Here is a 14,429-nt window from a genome sequence, read left to right on the forward strand (position 1 = left end):
TGCGATATTGAAACGCAAGACAACATTGATCTTGATATTAGCTCAAGAATTCCAGATGAAAGAGAGGCACTCAGAACTTTTCGTAAGTATTTAGATCTACAAATTACTTCAGTTATCTATGTTGTTTTGATTCCAGGCTTATAATTTAATTCATATAGGGAAAGATGTGCTACAGGTGAGACTGAAAAATGCTTGCGAGGAATACTTTATTGCTAAGCAGCTTCTGCTAAGTCAGGCAGAAGAGGAAAAGAAAAAAAACAATGAAAAGTGGTTGGAACGCCAGAAGAATGTTGATGATGTATGGGATGCAAACAGGCAAGACATGATGCAAGCAATTATTGTGCATGCAGCTCCAGCTGTAACACCCCGCTGTAAGCAGTGTCACATGGAAACCACCATTTGTGTGCGTTGTGCATCATGTAAAGAGGTGTTATGCTTTGAGTGTGATTTTAGTTATCACAGAACAAAGCCCTTCCATACGCGTCAATGTATGCAGCTGGACTCATCTTTTCCATTAAAACCAACCCAGTTCCTTGATTCCAGTGGAAATATTTTTGAAAAATGTTAACAATGCACTTAAATTAATTTATTGAATAATTTTGATCATGAATTTATTCATTTATTTTTCAGATGTTCATGTGCCATTGTTTCTACCAACTGAATGCTCCAATTGTAGAGCAGAAGGGAGCCTGAAATGCCAGGCCGGTTCAAAATCGATTGCTGTTATCACTCGTGATGGTATGTATTGAATAATATGCTGGTTCTCAACCTGACTAACTCTTATGTTTTTACAGGTCGCTTTGATCTCTCAAACACTTCTTTTTGCTGCTCGAAATGCCTTTGCATAGCAGAAGCAAGTGTTGAAGTATATCTTCAGTCTGGATTTTGGCCTGGATGTCCGACGTCCTTAACGTATTTGTTCTCCACAGATGTACTGGAACATTGGACTCATCTCAAGCATCAGCTGCCGGGGTCCTCAGAACGTAAATATCTAACAATTTTAGAGGAATTATCAAAAACAAGAGGCAGAGTATGTTACGACTGAAAATCTATGTTTCTTTAAGTGATAACTATATTGTATTTTTCAGTTCGATGTCATCAGCCGGGTTCATTTTGCTCGAGCTTCGAGAGAGTACGAATATATGCAACATCAAATTAACACGAAAATTTTGTCCCGGCAAGTTATGGTTTGTAAAGCATGCGGTGTGAAACCCAAAGCTTTGCACGTTGATGGAAATTTTAAGCTTTATCGATGGCGTTTATCTCACATCAAGTAAGTCAGATTTTAAGATTATTGGCTGGGCCAACAATTAAAGAAACATCTTTAATACTCTAGAGATAGATCTCGCTCTCTTTTTAATAGTGATATTATTCACTCTGATGAAGATGTGAAGAGCCATGTAGAATTGATTGACTCTGTTAAGCCCAGGGTAAGGAATTTACTCAAATCGATCTTCTTTTTTTTTTATATATCTTTCATATATTGATTTTATTGTATTAAACAATAGGGAAAAGGCAAAGATACTTGTGGAGATTCCGCATATACCGCTAGCCGTCTAGAATCCAATCGGAAGAAAAACATGGACCAAACGGGAGTTCTAATGGGTTCTTGCCGTCACGGAGTTATTCTAGGAGCGGCGAATATGGGTCGTGGGGAGACATATCGTCATGTCCATTTTCTTCATAGCAAAATTTCTTGCGAATTCTTTTGTCAAGATGTCGTGTGCAAATATTTCTGCTTTGCTGAAGAAATTGGCAAAACAAAGGGACTCGAAAGATTTGCACAAGTAACGCAGAATTGTACTGGCTTCCTGTCCCGATGGCACGGAAAAACTCACTCATGGCCATGCCAATTGTTATGGGGTGGAAGTTGGAAACTCCATGCAGCTGCTACCACGGGGGAGGAACAAGAACAAGTCTTTTCAACAATGTCGCGATATTCCAACACAACCCGTTATATGAGTGATGCTTCCCGAAGGGATCATCTAAGCGCTGCAATCGGATATTGGAATAGGCGAAAAGAAGAAAATATGGGGAAAACTCTTGTCAAGCGTTTGCTAAAAGCTCGGAAGAAGGTCGCCTGTCTAGAAAAAGAATTTGATTCCTTGATGAGAGAAAGAGGGCTAGTGGAAGAAGATCTGCCAAAGATACTGGAACACCTTCGCACTAAGGCAATAAATTCTCATGATAAAATTGCTTCGACAAACTGGCCTCTCGCATATGAAAAAGAAGACTTAGAGGGACTTTATCTTCAAATACATAGGTTGCAATATAGGATAGAAACAGTAGCCGGTAATTTAAAACTATATTTTTAGTTCATTGGTTTTATTCTTATGTAAAACTAAATAACTGATAACAGGCTTGTGTCTTTTTCTTTACAGTTTCATCTAAAGAGAGAACAAAATTAAGAAAAGGAATTACCAAAGCTAAAAAAAGGGCCGAAGGGCATATCTTGTTTGTTAATCAAATGATTGAAAATTGCCAAACAAAATTGCAGCCTAAAGTTGCTGAAGCTGAAATTAGAACCTGGCGGAAAGTCGAACCAACTGACTTCACTGAAGGAATTTTACCATGGCAAACAGAAGGATCGGGTGAGTAACAAACCATCTCCAAAATATCCTATTATATTTTATTTATGATACATGATTTGTTTCAATTAGTTTCTGGTCGAGGCAATTTTCACCTGATCGACCTGTGGATGCTCCTAAGAAGATTTAAAGAAGAAGTAACTGAAACTCCCATCGAAATGTTTCGATACTTGGATTCGTTATCACATCTCAAAAAGTCACTGGAACTAAGTTTGTCATGTTCTGAATTACCTTTAAATCGAGGGAAACGTTTTCTTGTATGTAATGAAATAAAAAAATTGAAACTAACCTAGCTTCCTCGCTCTCACTTTTTGAGGAATACTTACCGCCAGATAAACACGACGTGTTTTATGAATTTTACAATAGTTCTGAAGATTAGAGTGATTGTGAGTCTGATAGCGATGATGAACTGGTTGAGGAATAATTGTAAGATGACAAATTAACAGTGAAATGCAACAATATTTGTATAGCTACAGAACTGGAATGAATAAAACTTGGATAAAACGAGGTAAAAATATATTTAGTAGCAAAATCAATTTAGCTATTGAGTTTATGTACTGAACGATCAACGATGCAAGGAAATACAAAAATACCGCCATAAAATATTGGCTTCCGTGTTCTTGAATGAGTATGGCTCTTGGTTGACTCAAACATTCTTCACCTTAAATGCAAAAATATGCTATTATACGGATACCACTACATTCCATAACAATTTTAATCATATTTTTAAAAACAAAAAATTTCTCAGACTATCGTACTTGTTCTTCGTTTTTGTCTGCAAGATCGAGTATACCCCCGGATCGCAAAAACAACGAAAAACTGTTTGTACAAAATATTTTTGTTTCTGGAAATTCTGATCTAAATTTCATAGAAAAGTATAGCCATTATCATTGCTTTATTAGCAACACATTGCACCTAAATGTGACGATTTTGGACTTATAGTTTTTCCTTAAATAATTATTTTGGTTTCAGATAAATTTGGGAGGAGGGGAAACAACGAAAAAGTTGAAAACTTTGGGTCCGTCGTTCATGCATTAATTTTACTTTTTAAACGTTCAAAATATAATTTTTAGATTCTACATAAAAGCAGGAATGTCTTAGTGCATAAATAAAAGCAGAATTTTGAATATTAGTGATCTAATTTACCTATAATCGAAGAGCCAATCACATTCATGAATACGGATGTCATTATTTTTAGGCGGCATTTTTGAATTTCCTTTACATTGCTTCGGTTCATAAACTTAATAGCTATATAGGTTTTGTTACTATATTGTTTTTTACTTCATTTTATTAAAACCTCATACATTTACTGTTAACTTAAAAAACTTTATCACTATTTGGTTTTATTTCTTTCATTAAAAAAACTCCCTTACCAGTTGATTATCTCTGTCCATCTCACATTCACTCTCATTTTCAGAACTACTGCAAATTCCATTAAACTTGTTTATATATCGTGATAAATATTCTTTCAAAAGTAAAAGAATATTGAAGCTAGTTTAGTTTATGCGTTTTTATGTTAGTTAGAAATTGTGTTCTAGAAACGTTCCCTGGTGTTCTTGATTATGACGAATAATTAATGATTTTTAGATGGCCTACCAATCCATGTTACAATTTCTCGTTTGAGAAATTTTAATTATAAGGTAAAACTGTTGTTTCATTTTCTGACTCATAGTTTATTCAAAAGTGTCTTGCATTCGAAGAACCAATGAATGTAACAAATGCTATGGAGACACTGATAGTGGCATGGGAGACAATGATGAATCGCTCTTTACAATATGAACAAGGATAGCACTTTCTTGGTTCAGAATTCTTTCTTTTAAGAAAGACAATATATATGAAAAAGGATGGTACTTTCCTGGTTCAAAATTGAGTTTAGAATTGAAATATGTTTGGGTACAGCGAACAACCTTAAGGAGCTGAAACGTGGGAAAAAAATTAAATTGAACTTTTCCGAGTGTACTGAAACCTAATTTTATCGATTACTTTTCCTTGTGGTCCTCTAAAAAACATTTCTTCGGGAGTTTTGACCAGATCCTTGTTGTTTACTTTTATAGCATTGCTTATTTGAAGAGGTAAAGGCACTGGATGAATTGGAGAAGGACTTGGAGTCGGAGGAAAAGAAGGAGTAGGACTTGGAGTAGGAGTAGGAGGAAAAGGAGGAGTGCGGCTTGGAGTTGCACTGCTGAAATTTTCACAGCTGTTCCTGCTTCCTATCTTCAACTGCCCAGCAGCACAATCGGTTATTAAAGATCGGGTAAGGACATCTCCAGTTATAGACTTGTGGTAATCCAAATCAATCACTGAATTTTTAACTCCTACACACAAAAAGAAGTATCATTTATTGAAAAAGTTTAAACATTCAGAATGAAAATTTACGTGATGAAGCATGCTGTTTCCCCTCCGAACGTGCTCGCTTTTCGGGAACACCTTTTAAATGGGCTTTGGTTCTTCGAGTTTTCCCTACACCGTGAAAAGTTAGAGAACTGCAATTGAAAATACAATGAAGAACTAATAATCACCTATGGGATGAGCAAAATTTGTTGGAGAATCAGTTGAGACAGCATCAGTGATAGTAGTGCATTGATCAGGAAATTCCGATGTATCAGCATTCCGTATTATATGAGATTCCGATGTATAATATACGGCCAGCGGTATATGCGGAATCTCCACAAGTATCTTTGCCTTTTCCCTATTGTTTAATACAATAAAATCAATATATGAAAAGATATATAAAAAAAAAAGATCGATTTGAGTAAATTTTCTTACCCTGGGCTTAACAGAGTCAATCAATTCTACATGGCTCTTCACATCTTCATCAGAGTGAATAATATCACTATTAAAAAGAGAGCGAGATCTATCTCTAGAATATTAACGATGTTTCTTTAATTGTTGGCCCAGCCAATAATCTTTAAATCTGACTTACTTGATGTGAGATAAACGCCATCGATAAAGCTTAAAATTTCCATCAACGTGCAAAGCTTTGGGTTTCACACCGCATGCTTTACAAACCATAACTTGCCGGGACAAAATTTTCGTGTTAATTTGATGTTGCATATATTCGTACTCTCTCGAAGCTCGAGCAAAATGAACCCGGCTGATGACATCGAACTGAAAAATACAATATAGTTATCACTTAAAGAAACATAGATTTTCAGTCGTAACATACTCTGCCTCTTGTTTTTGATAATTCCTCTAAAATTGTTAGATATTTACGTTCTGAGGACCCCGGCAGCTGATGCTTGAGATGAGTCCAATGTTCCAGTACATCTGTGGAGAACAAATACGTTAAGGACGTCGGACATCCAGGCCAAAATCCAGACTGAAGATATACTTCAACACTTGCTTCTGCTATGCAAAGGCATTTCGAGCAGCAAAAAGAAGTGTTTGAGAGATCAAAGCGACCTGTAAAAACATAAGAGTTAGTCAGGTTGAGAACCAGCATATTATTCAATACATACCATCACGAGTGATAACAGCAATCGATTTTGAACCGGCCTGGCATTTCAGGCTCCCTTCTGCTCTACAATTGGAGCATTCAGTTGGTAGAAACAATGGCACATGAACATCTGAAAAATAAATGAATAAATTCATGATCAAAATTATCCAATAAATTAATTTAAGTGCATTGTATACATTTGTCAAAAATATTTCCACTGGGATCAAGGAACTGGGTTGGTTTTAATGGAAAAGATGAGTCCAGCTGCATACATTGACGCGTATGGAAGGGCCTTGTTCTGTGATAACTAAAATCACACTCAAAGCATAACACCTCTTTACATGATGCACAACGCACACAAATGGTGGTTTCCATGTGACACTGCTTACAGCGGGGTGTTACAGCTGGAGTTGCATGCACAATAATTGCTTGCATCATGTCTTCCCTGTTTGCATCCCATACATCATCAACATTCTTCTGGCGTTCCATCCACTTTTCATTGTTTTTTTTTCTTTTCCTCTTCTGCCTGACTTAGCAGAAGCTGCTTAGCAATTAAGTATTCCTCGCAAGCATTTTTCAGTCTCTCCTGTAGCACATCTTTCCCTATATGAATTAAATTATTAGCCTGGAATCAAAACAACATAGATAACTGAAGTAATTTGTAGATCTAAATACTTACGAAAAGTTCTGAGTGCCTCTCTTTCATCTGCAATTCTTGAGCTAATATCAAGATCAATGTTGTCTTGCGTTTCAATATCGCAAATGTTACTCTGGTTGCTGGTCTCTTCAACAGAAGTAAAAGACTTTTGCCTAGGTTTTCTGGCTACTTTTTCATTTTCAGGATTCAAATTTTTTATACTTAAGACACCATCATTTCTGTTTAGTAGACTAAAAGCCCTGCCTCGCAAGCCAGCTCCAGGTTGTTGAGCTCTTTTAAGTCTTTTCTGTAGATTTTTCCTGTCTAAAGTTGCTCTTTTTTTTTCTTTCTTTTTCTATCTGCTTTTCTGTTTTCCAACTATTATTGATAGGCTTCACAACAGGAGAATCTTTTGGGAGCAATTTTGGGCCCATTTTCCAGCAGAAGAGCAGACGACTGTTTGGCAGCTGTTAGCATTATTTTGTCTGTGGTGGTGGCGCCCAGAAGCTCCCTGTGAGAGCCAATCAGAATGGCTGAAAGGGTGGTCCGCGAACAACCCGAACGGTCGAGATAACTCGCGGAGACCATGTTGAACCAGCAAGAGTTTCGAAAATGAATCAAAGTTTTAGTTAAAACCATCTCGTGGTGAATTTTGATACTTTATTAAACGCCATCTAGGGTTGAATTTTGAAAATTCATCTCGTACACACTGATAGCTATTTTTTAAACACCAACAAGGGAAGTGTGTTAATGAGTGTTTTATTACCAGTCAGTGACTTTACCGATGAATGTGAATTTCTATTTCATAGAAAAATAGTGGCTCAACGAACACGATGGTTACCAGTCCAATATCCTTAATTATAGAAATTAATCGTCCTTGTGTAGGTTTCAATGTTGGAAAATCATTCCTTGAGTGTATTCAATTCAGTTTCGTATTAAAACGTCAACGGCCATACCACGCAGAAAAAACCTGGTCTCGTCAGCTCCCAGAAGTTAAGCTGCGTCGGGTCCCGTTAGTACCTAGAAGGGTGACCGCTTGGGAATACGGGATGCTGTTGGCATCAAACGTTTTATAACCAGCAAGAGTTTCGAAAATGAATCAAAGTTTTAGTTAAAACCATCTCGTGGTGAATTTTGATACTTTATTAAACGCCATCTAGGGTTGAATTTTGATAATTCATCTCGTACACACTGATAGCTATTTTTTTAAACACCAACAAGGGAAGTGTAGAGTGTTCTTATTACCAGCAGTGACTTTACCGATGAATGTGAATTTCTATTTCATAGAAAAATAGTGGCTCAACGAACACGTGGTTACATCATTTTTTTATTTAATTTTTTTTTTTTTATTTTATGGTTACCAGTCCAATATCCTTAATTATAGAAATTAATCGTCCTTGTGTAGGTTTCAATGTTGGAAAATCATTCCTTGAGTGTATTCAATTCAGTTTCGTATTAAAACGTCAACGGCCATACCACGCAGAAAAAACCTGGTCTCGTCAGCTCCCAGAAGTTAAGCTGCGTCGGATGCAGACGTCTTTTTGTGTTCTCCCGTTTTTCCATCATTTTGTGAGTTTTTGTTATTTTTTATTACTTTTTGTTGTTATATTCGTGTTTTTGAGTGTTTATTTTGTATAGTTTAGCTGTTTTTGTAGTGTTTTGTTGCCCCAATTGTTTTATTTGTCGTGTTTGTTTACGTGTGTGGGGTCCTTCCCCTCCCCCTTTTTGGCAGTTTGTTTACATTGTCTAGGGGACAATGGCTGCCAAGTGGCTCAATAGTGTAGATATTGATTTTGGGGTTCAATTCCCGAAATTGAGTATGCGTACGGTTCATGGTTTTGTGCGTAGTTTGAAGGTTGATGCTCAGGATCTCTTAGGCCTAGTTGCTGTGCTAGATACGAGAAACCAGGTCGCTAGAATTACGTTTACGTCAGAGGCATATACCTCAAGTTTTTTGTCCCAACACAGTGGTATCGTCAGGACCGAATTGGAGGGGAAAGAAGTTGAGTGTAGTCATCAGGGATAGCAATATCCAAGAGAAATTTGTTCGAATTGCAGGGATTCCACAGAACCTAGACTTGGGAGTAGTTCAGACACGTCTTAAGGAATTTGGAAATGTAATTGAAGCTCGGTGGGAGCGCTATCGGGTGGCAGAGGATGAAGTTTTATACCCTGTCCTAGCCACTTGGATGATTGTACGAATGACGGTGACGAAAAACATTCCCTCATACATTACCATTGGCAGTTATCGTGCCATGGTAAAGTATGACGGACAAAAGCCCACTTGCAGACTTTGCGACGAAGAGACACACTTTAGCTACGACTGCCCAACTTTAAAACGAAACCAGGAACCCACCATTGTCCAAAAACCTGTTGCCAAAAAGACTAAAAAGACAGAGACTATTAAACAGACACCCGTAGTAATTCCCGTGGTAGCAAATTCCATGGTTTCCCAGGTACCTCTGGAGGAGTGAATCGCAAGATTCACTCTCAGGAAGTACTAATAATTTGGAAACTGAAACCATGGAATGTGACACTGCTACCACTCTCTGCATCTGTACCTCCGAAAGACAACCCTTTGAAACCAATTACAAAATCCAAAATAGCAGCACCTGACACAGAGACAGAAGACCAGGAAACAGTGACAATTATCATGGAATCAATGGAACCCGACACGGGGGAAATTGATACCACTGATCCAGACAAAACTAAGGACCCCCTGAAAATTCCCACGGTACCACGAAGCAAACGATTTAAACCTACCCTGACGCCCCAAAATCTATAACCCACTTCAGGCATTCCCGTACTCAAAAAACCTAACACATGACTTCACAATTAAAAATCGCTTCTATCAACATTGGAGGTATTCGATCAGTCGAGCGACGTCAAATTCTTTTAAATTTCTGCAGGGACGGTAATTTAGATATCGTAGGACTTCAAGAGGTAGCCTTTCACTCTTGCCCAATTATTGAAAGCTGTTACCACTTGCTAGCAAATGTCGGTCCCAACAAAAAGGAACAGCCATTCTAATTAGACATGGTCTGGAGTATTCTCGACTGCTTCTTGAACCTGACGGAAGGCTTATCTCCATTGACGTAAAATGTTTTACGTTTATTAATATCTATGCCCCGTCAGGTAAGCAGGTAAAGAATGAGAGAAACAATTTTCTTCGTCAAACCGTTCCTGCCTACTCGGTTACCACTCGACTGCCCTTCGTGTTGATGGGCGATTTTAATTGTGTTGACGACATCCAAGATAGGGCAAATATCCAATCCCTCCCTGTCCCAAGTAGTGTTGTTAGCTATGCTTTGAAGGAGATGGTTACTGGTCTTGATCTGGTAGACATCTGGAAAAAGCTAAATCATAGTGATCCGGGCCACACTTTCCATTACCACGATGGTTCTTCTAGGCTTGATAGGATTTATGCTAGTCGATCGTTTGCTGATAAATTTTTAAATATTTGTTTGCAGTCTTTATCGATTAGTGACCATCAGTCGGTACAATCCACACTTACTTGCAATCTTGATCTCCCAAATCGTAGCAGACCACCTGCCGGATTGTGGAAACTAAATACTTCAATATTGTCAGAAGAAGGTTTTCAGAAATATGTAACCAATTTTATTCAGGAATCTGCTAATCATCCTCTTAGGGAAAGTAATGTAGCAAATTGGTGGGAGAGTGTCCTGAAACCGGGTATCAAGCGCATTTCGGTGGATTATTCCAGGCAAAGAGCAAGGCTGATAAGAGAAACTAAGTTTTTCTATCAATCTTGCATACAGGAAATGGCCGAAGCAGATACCTTTGATTGGGTTGCCTTTCAACAGTTGAGAAAATTTTCAAAGTCTTGGGAGGAGAGCACACTCAAAGGGTATGGGATTCGTTCCCGCTGCTTCGAAGGGCCAGATGTAGAGGAAGCAAGTATTTTTCACATAAATCGTGCCAGGAATAATTATCGAAAATGTTGCATTGATAAGATCATTGCCCCCTTCTAATGGCACTTGCTTATCGACCAAAGAGGAAATTTCAGCAGAAATTGTTGCTCATTTTACAAAAATTTTTAAGACTCAACCTTCTCCTGACATACTGGCAGGGTCTGAGTTCCTTGAAGGAGTAAGAGATTGCTTTAAGCCAACCCCAAACCTAACAGCACCAATTTCCCTTCTTGAGATTAGAGCTGCTCTAATAGCAATGAAGTCAAACAAGTCCCCTGGCACCGATGGCATTCCTTACGAGTTTTACGTAGAATTTTGGGACGTGATCGCACCCCACTTCTTGGATATGTTTAATCATATCCTGGAAAGGGAAACTCTGACGTCTTCGCAGGGCCAAGCGGCGATCAGGCTAATTCCTAAGTCTTCGGGACTTTGTGGAATTTCTAATTTTCGGCCAATTTCTCTTTTGAATTGTGACTACAAAGTCATGGCATCTGTCTTAGCGAGACGATTGAGGCAGACACTATCTTCTACCATAGGGCCTCATCAAAAAGGTGGGGTACCTGGTAGATTGATTTTTGATAATTTAAGTCTTTACAGAGATGTCATTCAATTTGTTGATGACCGGGGATGCCATGACTCTTCCAACTCTTTGATTCGGGGTATGGGCGCTGCCATTGTTGGAGTTGACTTTGAAAAGGCCTACGACCTGGTTAACAGGGAAGTCCTCTGGAGGATTCTGGATGTCATGGGTTACCCCACCACTTTCGTCCGTTGGTTACAGACTATGTATTCTGTAACAGGAATGTCAATCCTCAACGGATCGGAGGTGGCTGGGGTGATTTAGTGATATTCAGTCGATTCGCCAGGGATGCCCCCTATCTGTCCATCTCTTCGTTCTATACATTGAGCCATTACTTGTGCGTTTATCTCGAGTTCTCAAGGGTATATCATTGTTTAATGAAAAACTCACTGTCAGAGCCTTTGTTGATGACGTCACCATTTTCGTTTCTTGTGACGAAGATTTTACCAGGGCAGGACAAATCCTTGATATGTTCTGTCAGTGGACAAAGGCAAGGATGAATAAGGAGAAAACAAAAGCCCTGGGACTCGGACTTGGAGCTCTAGATCAATTTGGCCTCTTGAGTGGCTTGTGTCAGCGCCAACATTGTCCCTGTTAGGAATTAAATTTTCTCCATTCCATAGTAGAGACAGCTAGTAGGGTTTGGAATGATGCATTTAGCTCTTTAAATGGTATTCTGCGAGAGAATGCCAGTCGACGGTTTAATATTTACCAGAGGGTGCTTTTCCTCAAGTCGAAGGCTCTCTCCGGAACTGTGTACTTTGCACAGGTATTACCTTGTAATCAAAAAATGGCTGACCAGATTTCAGAAGGCTGTCATGAAATTCTCTATGGATGGGAAAAGTAGAAAGGCCGAAGAAAACCGTAATTTTCCGTACTGTCAAAGAAGGGGGTCTGGGAATGGTCAACACACACCTCTTTTACCGTTCCCTTTTCCTTGTGCCCCATTTAATACAAAGTCCTGATAGGCCCCAACAGCCCAGAAAGCTCTCTACTTCGGTATTGGATGTCCTTTCCTCTCCGAACCTTATTGCCACTCTACAAGGACAACACCACCACCTGTAGCAGTCATGAAGAGACCATATTACCTTCAGGAACCCCTGCATCAAATCAAGCAACTTTTCGCATCTTCCATTCCTGGTGCAGGGGAATCCAATGGTACATCGGAAAACATATAACCATTGGATCCTGGAGGTAACGACAATGGGAAAGCTGGAGATCCTGAGGCCTAATCTGGATTGGCCACGAATCTGGAAGGAGACTGCAGCCCTTCCAAGTAACATCAGAGAGACCATGTTCCTGTTCAACCAGCGACTTCTCCCTACCAGGACCAGATGCCATCGGTTGGACCTCCAGCCAAGGACGCAACATGTCTAATCTGCAATCAAGACCCGGAAACCGATGAGCATCTGATGTACCAGTGTCCTGAACGACTCACCGTTTGGAGCTGGTTGGAAGGAACTATGCGTCAGATGGGCTGCAAGTTCGTCAAACGAAGATTTGATACGTGGCCATTTTGGTCCAGTAGGAAATCTCCAGCTTTTATTCACTCTTCTGGCTGCTTATCTCTACATCACCTGGAAGGCAAGGAATAACCTACGCAACACCATGTCAAGAAGAAGTAGAGAGCCTATGGAAAGTCCTTCGTAAATCTAGATCCCAATTCCCTGTTTAATTTTAAGTCATAATTTTAGTTACATTTTGTTTATTTTTTTTTTTAGTTTCCCATTCCCAGTTTTATTGGCCTTTGTTTATGTTTGTTTTGTTTTGTTGTTGTTTATTATTTCATACCACCTTTGTCTTTTGCTTTGTTTTTTTTTGTTTATTTTTTTTAATTATTTTACCCACCACAACGAACATTGCATTTGTTTGTTTTTGTTTTTGTTTGTTTGATATATTATGATCCCCACCATTGCCAGAATTTCGTTTATTTCCCTTTAATAACGTCTGCATCCGACGAAAAATTATTTTTGTTTTTATTTTGTTTGTTTTAATGCCCTAAATAGCTGATATCAATGAGCCAATAAAAGATAATTTTAAAAAAAAAAAAGAAGTTAAGCTGCGTCGGGTCCCGTTAGTACCTAGAAGGGTGACCGCTTGGGAATACGGGATGCTGTTGGCATCAAACGTTTTATAACCAGCAAGAGTTTCGAAAATGAATCAAAGTTTTAGTTAAAACCATCTCGTGGTGAATTTTGATACTTTATTAAACGCCATCTAGGGTTGAATTTTGATAATTCATCTCGTACACACTGATAGCTATTTTTTAAACACCAACAAGGGAAGTGTAGAGTGTTTTATTACCAGCAGTGACTTTACCGATGAATGTGAATTTCTATTTCATAGAAAAATAGTGGCTCAACGAACACGATGGTTACCAGTCCAATATCCTTAATTATAGAAATTAATCGTCCTTGTGTAGGTTTCAATGTTGAAAAATCATTCCTTGAGTGTATTCAATTCAGTTTCGTATTAAAACGTCAACGGCCATACCACGCAGAAAAAACCTGGTCTCGTCAGCTCCCAGAAGTTAAGCTGCGTCGGGTCCCGTTAGTACCTAGAAGGGTGACCGCTTGGGAATACGGGATGCTGTTGGCATCAAACGTTTTATAACCAGCAAGAGTTTCGAAAATGAATCAAAGTTTTAGTTAAAACCATCTCGTGGTGAATTTTGATACTTTATTAAACGCCATCTAGGGTTGAATTTTGATAATTCATCTCGTACACACTGATAGCTATTTTTTTAAACACCAACAAGGGAAGTTTAGAGTGTTTTATTACCAGCAGTGACTTTACCGATGAATGTGAATTTCTATTTCATAGAAAAATGGTGGCTCAACGAACACGATGGTTACCAGTCCAATATCCTTAATTATAGAAATTAATCGTCCTTGTGTAGGTTTCAATGTTGGAAAATCATTCCTTGAGTGTATTCAATTCAGTTTCGTATTAAAACGTCAACGGCCATACCACGCAGAAAAAACCTGGTCTCGTCAGCTCCCAGAAGTTAAGCTGCGTCGGGTCCCGTTAGTACCTAGAAGGGTGACCGCTTGGGAATACGGGATGCTGTTGGCATCAAACGTTTTATAACCAGCAAGAGTTTCGAAAATGAATCAAAGTTTTAGTTAAAACCATCTCGTGGTGAATTTTGATACTTTATTAAACGCCATCTAGGGTTGAATTTTGATAATTCATCTCGTACACACTGATAGCTATTTTTTTAAACACCAACAAGGGAAGTGTAGAGTGTTTT

General features: G+C 38.6%; 2 protein-coding genes and 3 non-coding genes across 7 annotated transcripts; 4 read left to right on the top strand and 1 right to left on the bottom strand.

The window, feature by feature from the left end:
* Nucleotides 1-65: 65 nt before the first annotated feature.
* LOC123468526 lies at nt 66-3,201 on the top strand. Its single transcript, XM_045167887.1, has 9 exons — nt 66-82; nt 159-175; nt 631-738; nt 795-1,030; nt 1,089-1,273; nt 1,337-1,430; nt 1,509-2,292; nt 2,382-2,591; nt 2,661-3,201. The coding sequence occupies exons 5-9, from the start codon at nt 1,143-1,145 to the stop codon at nt 2,879-2,881; spliced, it is 1,440 nt and encodes a 479-aa protein (XP_045023822.1). The 5' UTR covers nt 66-82; nt 159-175; nt 631-738; nt 795-1,030; nt 1,089-1,142; the 3' UTR covers nt 2,882-3,201.
* A 1,042-nt stretch (nt 3,202-4,243) lies between these two features.
* Nucleotides 4,244-7,127, bottom strand: LOC123468527. Of its 3 annotated transcripts, XM_045167889.1 has the most exons (10): nt 6,704-7,127; nt 6,222-6,627; nt 6,047-6,154; nt 5,920-5,990; nt 5,802-5,855; nt 5,512-5,696; nt 5,108-5,277; nt 4,965-5,048; nt 4,572-4,903; nt 4,244-4,504 (listed from the first exon to the last, which is right to left on the bottom strand). In XM_045167889.1, exons 2-10 carry the CDS (start codon nt 6,511-6,513, stop codon nt 4,310-4,312), a joined length of 1,491 nt encoding a protein of 496 aa, XP_045023824.1. In that variant the 5' UTR covers nt 6,514-6,627; nt 6,704-7,127; the 3' UTR covers nt 4,244-4,309. The 3 variants fall into 3 exon arrangements, with proteins under 3 accessions (XP_045023824.1, XP_045023825.1, XP_045023823.1); XM_045167890.1 differs by having other exon boundaries at nt 5,755-5,990; nt 6,414-6,627; nt 6,704-7,125; XM_045167888.1 differs by having other exon boundaries at nt 5,755-5,990; nt 6,704-7,125.
* A 476-nt stretch (nt 7,128-7,603) lies between these two features.
* LOC123468553 lies at nt 7,604-7,722 on the top strand. The gene has a single exon (XR_006642293.1). It is a non-coding gene; the product is annotated as a 5S ribosomal RNA (ribosomal RNA).
* A 5,933-nt stretch (nt 7,723-13,655) lies between these two features.
* Nucleotides 13,656-13,774, top strand: LOC123468555. Its single transcript, XR_006642295.1, has one exon. It is a non-coding gene; the product is annotated as a 5S ribosomal RNA (ribosomal RNA).
* Nucleotides 13,775-14,132: 358 nt separating this feature from the next.
* LOC123468556 lies at nt 14,133-14,251 on the top strand. The gene has a single exon (XR_006642296.1). It is a non-coding gene; the product is annotated as a 5S ribosomal RNA (ribosomal RNA).
* The last annotated feature ends 178 nt before the right edge of the window (nt 14,252-14,429 follow it).

The sequence above is a fragment of the Daphnia magna genome, unplaced genomic scaffold (genome assembly GCF_020631705.1).
Source record: "Daphnia magna isolate NIES unplaced genomic scaffold, ASM2063170v1.1 Dm_contigs372, whole genome shotgun sequence".
Classification (NCBI taxonomy): domain Eukaryota; kingdom Metazoa; phylum Arthropoda; class Branchiopoda; order Diplostraca; family Daphniidae; genus Daphnia; species Daphnia magna.

Excerpts from the sequence above, each read along its gene's own strand:
- LOC123468527 (XM_045167888.1), bottom strand. The coding sequence starts at position 6,513 with ATGGAACGCCAGAAGAATGTTGATGATGTATGGGATGCAAACAGGGAA. Across the intron at positions 5,697-5,754 it reads TATCAAAAACAAGAGGCAGA|TTCGATGTCATCAGCCGGGT; the intron begins GTATGTTACGAC and ends TGTATTTTTCAG. Across the intron at positions 5,278-5,511 it reads TGGCGTTTATCTCACATCAA|GGAAAAGGCAAAGATACTTG; the intron begins GTAAGTCAGATT and ends ATTAAACAATAG.
- LOC123468526 (XM_045167887.1), top strand. The coding sequence starts at position 1,143 with ATGCAACATCAAATTAACACGAAAATTTTGTCCCGGCAAGTTATGGTT. Across the intron at positions 1,431-1,508 it reads TTGACTCTGTTAAGCCCAGG|GGAAAAGGCAAAGATACTTG; the intron begins GTAAGGAATTTA and ends ATTAAACAATAG. Across the intron at positions 2,293-2,381 it reads TAGGATAGAAACAGTAGCCG|TTTCATCTAAAGAGAGAACA; the intron begins GTAATTTAAAAC and ends TTTTCTTTACAG.